Below are 10,000 nucleotides of genomic sequence, written 5' to 3' on the forward strand. Positions count from 1 at the left end.
ACGTTGACAAAGTTGTCGTTGTACACATCGTGCTGGTCGCGCGCACACCGACAGTGCGTGCAGTTGTTCCTGCAACAACATAATTACATTCTTAAGGTACTGTTTACACGCCCGTTTTGACTCAATCCCGTATGGTGACCCCATGGTTGTACAGAGTAACTGTTGTCGTTTTACACATCGTGCTGGTCACGCGCACACCGACAGTGCATGCAGTTGTTCCTGCAACAACACAATTACATTATTGATGTGCTGGTTACACCCACGTTTTGAATCAATCCCATACGTTGACTACATTGTTGTACAAAGTTGTCGTGAATGTTGCGTGTAGTTATTCCGTCAACAGGCAAGTTATTCTGAACATCAAACGTTTGCTCGCCCAGACATAAGCAGTCGTCCTAGAATTATTGATGCACAATCGTCCTACAGTTAATGCGGCACACTTGTCCTAGAGTTATCGATGCACAATCGTCCTAGAATTATTGAGGCACACTTGTCCTAGAGTTATCGATGCACAATCGTCCTAGAGTTATTGAGGCACACTAGTCAGTCCCAGAGTTATCGATGCACAATCGTCCTAGAGTTATTGAGGCACACTCATCCTAGAGTTATCGATGCACAATCGTCCCAGAATTATTGAGGCACTCCAGATTGAGTTTTAGGTATGAAAAGCTCCAAGGTTTTCAAAGTCCGAAGAGCGTTCTCTAGGTGACTAGAACTCGATACTTAGGGTTGGGGTTAAGACTGTTTGAATCGGGAACGATTTTGGGGTGTAATAATTGGAAGAGATTTGTCTTCAATTGGTTTATGGCTACGCTAAGTTCTGTCTTCCGTTCTCCCATTGGATCTTCTTCTTCTTCTTCTGCGTTCGTGGGCTGAAACTCCCACGTACACTCGTGTTTTTGCACGAGTGGAATTTTACGTGTATGACCGTTTTTTACCCCGCCATTTAGGCAGCCATACGCCGTTTTTCGGAGGAAGCATGCTGGGTATTTTCGTGTTTCTATAACCCACCGAACTCTGACATGGATTACAGGATCTTTTTCGTGCGCACTTGGTCTTGTACTTGCGTGTACACACGGGGGTGTTCGGACACCGAGGAGAGTCTGCACACAAAGTTGACTCTGAGAAATAAATCTCTCGCCGAACGTGGGGACGAACTCACGCTGACAGCGGCCAACTGGATACAAATCCAGCGCGCTACCGACTGAGCTATATCCCCGCCCTTCCCATTGGATCGATCTCCATGGAAACCCGCTGGCGAAACCTGAGCTACGTGGAAGACGGGCGCAATGGCCTAGTGGATAGGACTAAGGTCGTGGGTTCGAATCCCGGCTGCACCTGGTGGGTTAAGGGTGGAGATTTTTCCGACTCCAAGGTCAACGTAGGTGCAGACCTGCTACAGCCTTATACCCCTTTGTGTGAACACGCAAGCACAAGACCAAGTGCGCTCGAAAAAGATCTTGTAATCCATTTCAGAGTTTGTTGGGTAATAGAAACGCAAAAATACCCACCATACTTCCATCAAAAGCGGCGAATGGGAGTTACAACCCATGAACAAAGAAGAAGACATCCAGAACACCGTAACATTCGTAACATTCGTAAGATGGGACAATATTTGAGCGGTTTTCTATGAAAACAATGTGTTGAGGACATTCACGTAAAAACAGATCAACAATAGTTGCCGACTTTGTTCTAGTCGCACGTGTAACAGTCGTGTTTCCTGATGATTGAATGATTGAAAGCAGAGTGTGTCAGTAATGTAAGACCAGACTAAGTGGCAAAAACTTTGGACATATTCTGCTTTCGTGATCAATGCTACAATTGTGCACCGGCGACGTCCAGCCTATGACTTCAGGTCATGCGTTTCTCAAGTGGCTGAATGTCTCTGTCTTAACCATTTATTGCCAAAGATTCCCATTGATTTCAAAATTATCAGGTCAAATCAGTTTGTTATGAGCTGATTCCGCGTATTTAATCAATCCTGCAACGACAAAATAGGCTGAAAATCACACAAAGAGTCTGCTCACTGAGATGACGCTTTTCACTATGATCTTAAGAATGCGCTAGCATGCAGATAATTCAGTAAACGTAAACACTATGTGCAGGATATGAACAAGACCAAATTCTGGTTATGAAAGGGCAATGAGTCATTATCGTCCCAGCGTATGCAATTATCATTGATTATGTACATGAAAGCCGAGGGGCTTTCTGGTAATTATATAACTCTTGGAATCATAATCACAAATGTAGTTTCCATTTTATGCTCCGGAGGTAATCGCGCAAAGTATGGTCTCAAATGCGAAGCAGGAGAAAAATTGCAGTACATTTTTCAGTTCCATACCACGATGTCACCAACCTAACAAGAAGAGCAAACGCTCGATCGAGTCACTTTCGCAGTTCTGAATATTATATGAGGCATCAGATGGACAGGAAGAAATTGCTATTCACAACACAATGAGTCACGTTCACATAAAATTTGAGCCCGGTCACTTTTATAGTTTCCGAGAAAAGCCCAACGTTAAGTTGTGTGTTGCCGAACAGAAAAGGCTAGTTATCTCCCTTGTTTTTCTGATAACGTTCGTAAAAGGCTACAGATGTAAATACTTTGATGTAAAGAATAATCCTACAAAGTTTCAATCACATCCGATGAACTTTGTCAAAGATATAAAATGTCTAATTTTTCCTTTGACGCTGACCTGTGACCTTGAAAAAGGTCAAAGGTCAACGAAACCATCGTTAAAGTGTAGAGGTCATTGGAGGTCACGACTAAACAAAATATGAGCCCGATTGCTTTGATAGTTTCCGAGAAAAGATATAAAATGTCTAATTTTTCCTTTGACGCTGATCTGTGACCTTGAAAAAGGTCAAAGGTCAACGAAACCATCGTTAAAGTGTAGAGGTCATTGGAGGTCACGACTAAACAAAATATGAGCCCGATCGCTTTGATAGTTTCCGAGAAAAGTCCAACGTTAAGGTGGTGTCTACGGACGGCCGGCCGGACGGCCGGCCGGACAGACTAACACTGACCGATTACATAGAGTCACTTTTTCTCAAGTGACTCAAAAAAGTGTGGCTGAAGGAGTCAGTTGCCACGGTTCTTACTTGAACCGACAACTACGACTAGAATGTCTGCACGCGATGTTTAAAATCCGGTCAGGATTTACCGCTGCTCCTTCTCGCGTCAGCGAGATTTTCTTTTCTCATTTCATTTACTTTATTATCCAAATGCTGGGAAATTCCGGTCGCTTCCTTCCAGTGGAAAGCCAGCAGCAACACGATTCGCGCTAGCTAGGTGTGTGCGTGTTTGGGTGTTATCACCGAGGTCTTTTACGTGCCACTGTGGTGACACGCGGTAGGAACATGGATACCGACTCATATAAATTTGAACCGCGTCCGTCCAGGCCTGGATTGGAACCCTTGACCCTAGGATCACTAGGCTAGTCTAGTGTTCTACCAACTACCATGCCTACCCTTGACCCTAGGATCACTAGGCTAGTCTAGTGTTCTACCAACTATCACTAGGCTAGTCTAGTGTTCTACCAACTATCACTAGGCTAGTCTAGTGTTCTACCAACTATCACTAGGCTAGTCTAGTGTTCTACCAACTATCACTAGGCTAGTCTAGTGTTCTACCAACTATCACTAGGCTAGTCTAGTGTTCTACCAACTACCATGCCTACCCGCTTTGTTCAGTAGTCTAGTGTTCTACCAACTACCATGCCTACCCGCTTTGTTCAGTAGTCTAGTGTTCTACCAACTACCATGCCTACCCGCTTTGTTCAGTAGTCTAGTGTTCTACCAACTACCATGCCTACCCGGTTTGTTCAGTAGTCTAGTGTTCTACCAACTACCATGCCTACCCGCTTTGTTCAGTAGTCTAGTGTTCTACCAACTACCATGCCTACCCGGTTTGTTCAGTAGTCTAGTGTTCTACCAACTACCATGCCTACCCGGTTTGTTCAGTAGTCTAGTGTTCTACCAACTACCATGCCTACCCGGTTTGTTCAGTAGTCTAGTGTTCTACCAACTACCATGCCTACCCGGTTTGTTCAGTAGTCTAGTGTTCTACCAACTACCATGCCTACCCGCTTTGTTCAGTAGTCTAGTGTTCTACCAACTACCATGCCTACCCGGTTTGTTCAGTAGTCTAGTGTTCTACCAACTACCATGCCTACCCGGTTTGTTCAGTAGTCTAGTGTTCTACCAACTACCATGCCTACCCGGTTTGTTCAGTAGTCTAGTGTTCTACCAACTACCATGCCTACCCGGTTTGTTCAGTAGTCTAGTGTTCTACCAACTACCATGCCTACCCGCTTTGTTCAGTAGTCTAGTGTTCTACCAACTACCATGCCTGCCCGCTTTGTTCAGTAGTCTAGTGTTCTACCAACTACCATGCCTGCCCGCTTTGTTCAGTAGTCTAGTGTTCTACCAACTACCATGCCTACCCGGTTTGTTCAGTAGTCTAGTGTTCTACCAACTACCATGCCTACCCGGTTTGTTCAGTAGTCTAGTGTTCTACCAACTACCATGCCTACCCGGTTTGTTCAGTAGTCTAGTGTTCTACCAACTACCATGCCTACCCGCTTTGTTCAGTAGTCTAGTGTTCTACCAACTACCATGCCTACCCGGTTTGTTCAGTAGTCTAGTGTTCTACCAACTACCATGCCTACCCGCTTTGTTCAGTAGTCTAGTGTTCTACCAACTACCATGCCTACCCGGTTTGTTCAGTAGTCTAGTGTTCTACCAACTACCATGCCTACCCGGTTTGTTCAGTAGTCTAGTGTTCTACCAACTACCATGCCTACCCGCTTTGTTCAGTAGTCTAGTGTTCTACCAACTACCATGCCTGCCCGCTTTGTTCAGTAGTCTAGTGTTCTACCAACTACCATGCCTACCCGCTTTGTTCAGTAGTCTAGTGTTCTACCAACTACCATGCCTACCCGGTTTGTTCAGTAGTCTAGTGTTCTACCAACTACCATGCCTACCCGGTTTGTTCAGTAGTCTAGTGTTCTACCAACTACCATGCCTGCCCGGTTTGTTCAGTAGTCTAGTGTTCTACCAACTACCATGCCTACCCGGTTTGTTCAGTAGTCTAGTGTTCTACCAACTACCATGCCTACCCGGTTTGTTCAGTAGTCTAGTGTTCTACCAACTACCATGCCTACCCGGTTTGTTCAGTAGTCTAGTGTTCTACCAACTACCATGCCTACCCGCTTTGTTCAGTAGTCTAGTGTTCTACCAACTACCATGCCTGCCCGGTTTGTTCAGTAGTCTTGTGTTCTACCAACTACCATGCCTACCCGGTTTGTTCAGTAGTCTAGTGTTCTACCAACTACCATGCCTGCCCGGTTTGTTCAGTAGTCTAGTGTTCTACCAACTACCATGCCTACCCGCTTTGTTCAGTAGTCTAGTGTTCTACCAACTACCATGCCTGCCCGGTTTGTTCAGTAGTCTAGTGTTCTACCAACTACCATGCCTACCCGGTTTGTTCAGTAGTCTAGTGTTCTACCAACTACCATGCCTACCCGGTTTGTTCAGTAGTCTAGTGTTCTACCAACTACCATGCCTACCCGCTTTGTTCAGTAGTCTAGTGTTCTACCAACTACCATGCCTACCCGGTTTGTTCAGTAGTCTAGTGTTCTACCAACTACCATGCCTACCCGGTTTGTTCAGTAGTCTAGTGTTCTACCAACTACCATGCCTACCCGGTTTGTTCAGTAGTCTAGTGTTCTACCAACTACCATGCCTACCCGGTTTGTTCAGTAGTCTAGTGTTCTACCAACTACCATGCCTACCCGGTTTGTTCAGTAGTCTAGTGTTCTACCAACTGCCATGCCTACCCGGTTTGTTCAGTAGTCTAGTGTTCTACCAACTACCATGCCTACCCGCTTTGTTCAGTAGTCTAGTGTTCTACCAACTACCATGCCTACCCGCTTTGTTCAGTAGTCTAGTGTTCTACCAACTACCATGCCTACCCGGTTTGTTCAGTAGTCTAGTGTTCTACCAACTACCATGCCTACCCGGTGTGTTCAGTAGTCTAGTGTTCTACCAACTACCATGCCTGCCCGGTTTGTTCAGTAGTCTAGTGTTCTACCAACTACCATGCCTACCCGGTTTGTTCAGTAGTCTAGTGTTCTACCAACTACCATGCCTACCCGGTGTGTTCAGTAGTCTAGTGTTCTACCAACTACCATGCCTGCCCGGTTTGTTCAGTAGTCTAGTGTTCTACCAACTACCATGCCTACCCGGTTTGTTCAGACTTTTACACTGTAAAAGATCCTCCTCCAACTCAGACACACTTAAAGGTACTGAACTTGTCAAATCCAGGTGCACGGAGCCCCTGGGGCTTTTAGTCATACCTCAGGCAGCTATCCGTTAGAAGAACTACCAAGTTTCATTGACTTGCACCCAAAGAGTCAAGAACTGCGATTTTTTTACGAATTAATTTCGTACTCGGACCCGGCTGGTCTTGACCTATTTTTGGATCTAAATTTAGATCGGGTAGATCACCACATCATGCACAAAAAGACACGTCACTAAAGCAAACTATGTCAGACGTCATCATGAGTTTGTGTAAAACAAAATGGAGGCCGGAATCACTCAGTTGAATTGAACTCCGACCAAACACCAAAGTAATAACTGACATAACTAGGTTAATTTATGCACTCGCGTGAACAAGAAACTGTCGAGCTTCACAGATGTCGTCGTTGGGTAGTTTTGGGTTTGTTTTACTACCATAGGAGGATTTTTGAACTGTAAATGCACTCAGCTGCAACAAAAACGCAAAACGAAGGCTGTGAGCTGCACTGTGCAGCTTGGCTGCTTCCTGTGCGGAGGGGGAATTTTTTGTTAAATTAATTAAATAAGTGACACATATGTCATTCTGCTTAATCAATTCAGCACACACAGAAATGTAACATTGTGAACACCAGTCGACATTGATGAGCGAGAATATTCCTGTGCAAAGCAGAGCGAGAAGTAATCACGTGGAGTTCGTGATTGCGTGAATGTGTGACTGAAGTGAGCGAGCACGGAAGAGATTTTCCCCTTGCTGTTTTAGGGCAGTCTTGCCCACAGAACTTATATTAGAACAAAAGTTATACATCAGCAAATCCTTACTACCGGTAAATTAGTAAGTAAATGGACCTGTTTTTATTCACACAGTACGTAAACGTCAGGTCATAAACGTAAACAGAGACAAAAGTGTCGCTCGCCGCGATCGCTGGTCAGTCTCAGCATTAACAAGATGGCGGGCGGCCGAGCCAACCAGAACGCGTTTTTCGACCTCGCTAAGAGGGCTTGTCCCTTCTGTCTAATATAAGTTCTGTGGTCTTGCCTGAGCTATGAGAGAGCTTACATCGAAAAAAGAATGAGAACGAGCTGACAGCGTCAACGTCTTATATATATATATGTCTGCGTATACATCTATCGACGTCTTTACAAGAAAAACAATCCTACTCTGTACATAAAGCAGCCAGCCTGGTGAGTGTTGGAATGCGGGGGCCCCGGTAGCTCAGTTGGTGGAGCACTGGACTTTGTGATCCTAAGGTAGCAGGTTCGAATCCGGGCCGGGACGGACACGGGTCAACTTTATGAGCAGACCCAGAGACGGTATCCATGTCCCACAGTGGCATGTAAAAGACCTCGGTCATTCTGCCATAAGTACAGATGGCTGATACCACCTAAACACGCATACACTTGTGTATTTGATCTAAAGTCGGGTTAAAACCCGGAAACATATGCCCCTAATGGCCAAGCCGTGAGGGCGTAACACTTGAATTTCCTTCATTGTTGATGTACGTCCAAGTGGAAACACGCTCCTGTTCCATTTAGAAACCTGGGCTCGTATTCTTGAAACAGCTGCAACTCATATACCGGCCTGTAAAACCACTTCCGCTCGATAAGTCCGCTAAGTGTTATTCATGAAACTCCGGGAAAGACTTACATGGGTGTCTCCGAGCTGAAAAGTTGGAGGACCCATCCCCCTCCTCTAAAACCGTCAATTTTGAATAAATCTTGTTAAAATATTGTTTGTAGATTTATGTCCCTCATGGACACACATTGGTGTCATTTAAGCACCAATGCTTTGCGGACAAATACGAGATACCGCTCGCGAAAGATTTCAACCGATGCTCGATCATACCGGCTTGTGGTGAAAGCGTGCTAGCGTCTTCTTTAATGCATTACAGTGTCCGATTATTTTCAACTGATTCCGTGGTCCAACGGTTCTCTCGTTCGCCTGATGCGTGATTGAGTCGAGTTCAAATCTCCATCTGCCCGTAATTTTTTTTTTTATTCTTTGGCATTTGTTTATTTTTGTTTATTTTCTTCATGTGCAAAAGAGTACGTTATAATAGCAAAATTGATTTAAAAAAATGTTTTAGGCTGCAATGGTGTTTTTTTAAAAAAAATCTTTGGTTAAGATGATATTAGTTTATTGATAAAGTTTGTTAACTTAAACATGTAAACATTTGATTAAAAAAATTAAATAAATAACCATGAAGAAGGATGCTTCCCGCTTAAAAAAACAAAGGTGAGAGAGAAAAAAACCCACCTAAAATGCGGTAGCAGCCACCTGCATGCAACTGAGATTAAAAACAAAAAAATAAAAAATAAATAAAAAGGGTCTCCCTGTGTTTTTATTTCATTCAGTTTGTTTGGGTAGTTGCTATTGACTTTGAAACTGACACGCTGGCTAAAAAGCTGCAACATTGTGTCCTTCAAAGTCAAACTGTCGTTTAACTACCGCCCGGTATTTATTTTTACTGCCCAGTAATTATTTATTTTTCCCCGGTATTCATGTGTGTCTATCGGAAGGTCGGCAGCTACCAGTTGGTTATTTTTAGAATTGAAGATTCCCGATGCTTGCTCTTCTCTGCGCACGCGTTACCGGCGTTTTCGCCGGCGTGTCAGTTTCAAAGTCAATAGCAACAACCCAAACAAACTGAATGAAATAAAAACACGGGAAGATTTTATTTTTATTTTTTTTATAAACCTCGGTTGCATGCAGGTGTACATGGCCTAGTACCTAGTAAACGCCCACCCCCCAGTTTCGACCAGTGGACTAGTAGACAAGGAAAATGAATAAAGATTATTCAGTCTGCTGTTATTGTTGTTTTTCAATTGTTTCCTTTCCTTAGACATGCTTCGGGGATTGGACAGAAAAAGGTTTCTGAAGTGGCTGGAGAATCGCAATACATTTTTGACTGGGAGGAAAAAGAAGAAACGAAAGCTTCATCTTTGGTTTAAACATAAGTTTATTTCAACAAATGTTGCAATCATGACATGTATACAAAAGACACAGGTAACAGCAACAAGCTAGAAGCTAATAGTGGTGTTCCTGCATGGATATTATAACGTAAGGCGGTAACGGCTGAACAATTTGTCTAAATAAACCAAATTGGAAATCCAAAGCATCATCATTATAATCATCCTCATCTCATTAATCATCCAAAATTATCATAACATAATAAACGTTGCATAATCATTATAAAGAAAGACAGTAAGAGGAAGGAAGGAGGGGAAGAAAAGGAATAAAAAGAAGAGGGATGGGTGGGAGTTGTGCAGAAATTAAAGTTGTTGTCCGGCTTGTGGAGCATTGATTCTGGTTTGCCCAAAGCGGCCTGAACGTTCAATGAACGAGTGTACTCTTGACAAAATGTTCCTGTTCAAATCTAGAGAATACTGTCTGTCTCCATTTAGAAGGTGGGGGAGGTGAATACTGTGGTTAGGGAGGGTATGTATGGTTTCTTGACGTGCTTCGCGATAATTTGGACAATCTAATAGGAAGTGTTTTACGGTTTCGGACGGAAATGCGCAGTTACAAGATGCATCTGTAGCAACGTGTCGTCTCACTAGATCGTTATTAAGATCACTTATATATAGCCTGAGCTTACAGTGAATTGTTTGTGATATGCGATCTCCAGAATACCAATAACACGGCAGACTTAAATCGTTTTTTGACAAAAAGTGCTTGAAGGACTTACTAAGTTTTATGTAG

At 43.7% G+C, this 10,000-nt stretch overlaps 1 protein-coding gene across 1 annotated transcript in view; it reads right to left on the minus strand.

The window, feature by feature from the left end:
• Window positions 1-10,000, minus strand: part of LOC138961565 (testin-like) — a gene marked incomplete at its 5' end in the record, with an annotated part of 63,440 nt that overhangs the window by 50,552 nt on the left and 2,888 nt on the right. Inside the window, 1 exon segment of the mRNA XM_070333230.1 lies at window positions 1-69. This exon segment is cut by the window's left edge and continues 112 nt beyond it. Coding sequence (XP_070189331.1) covers window positions 1-69 — 69 coding nt within the window.

The sequence above is a fragment of the Littorina saxatilis genome, linkage group LG3, assembly GCF_037325665.1.
Source record: "Littorina saxatilis isolate snail1 linkage group LG3, US_GU_Lsax_2.0, whole genome shotgun sequence".
In the NCBI taxonomy this organism is placed as follows: Eukaryota; Metazoa; Mollusca; class Gastropoda; order Littorinimorpha; family Littorinidae; genus Littorina; species Littorina saxatilis.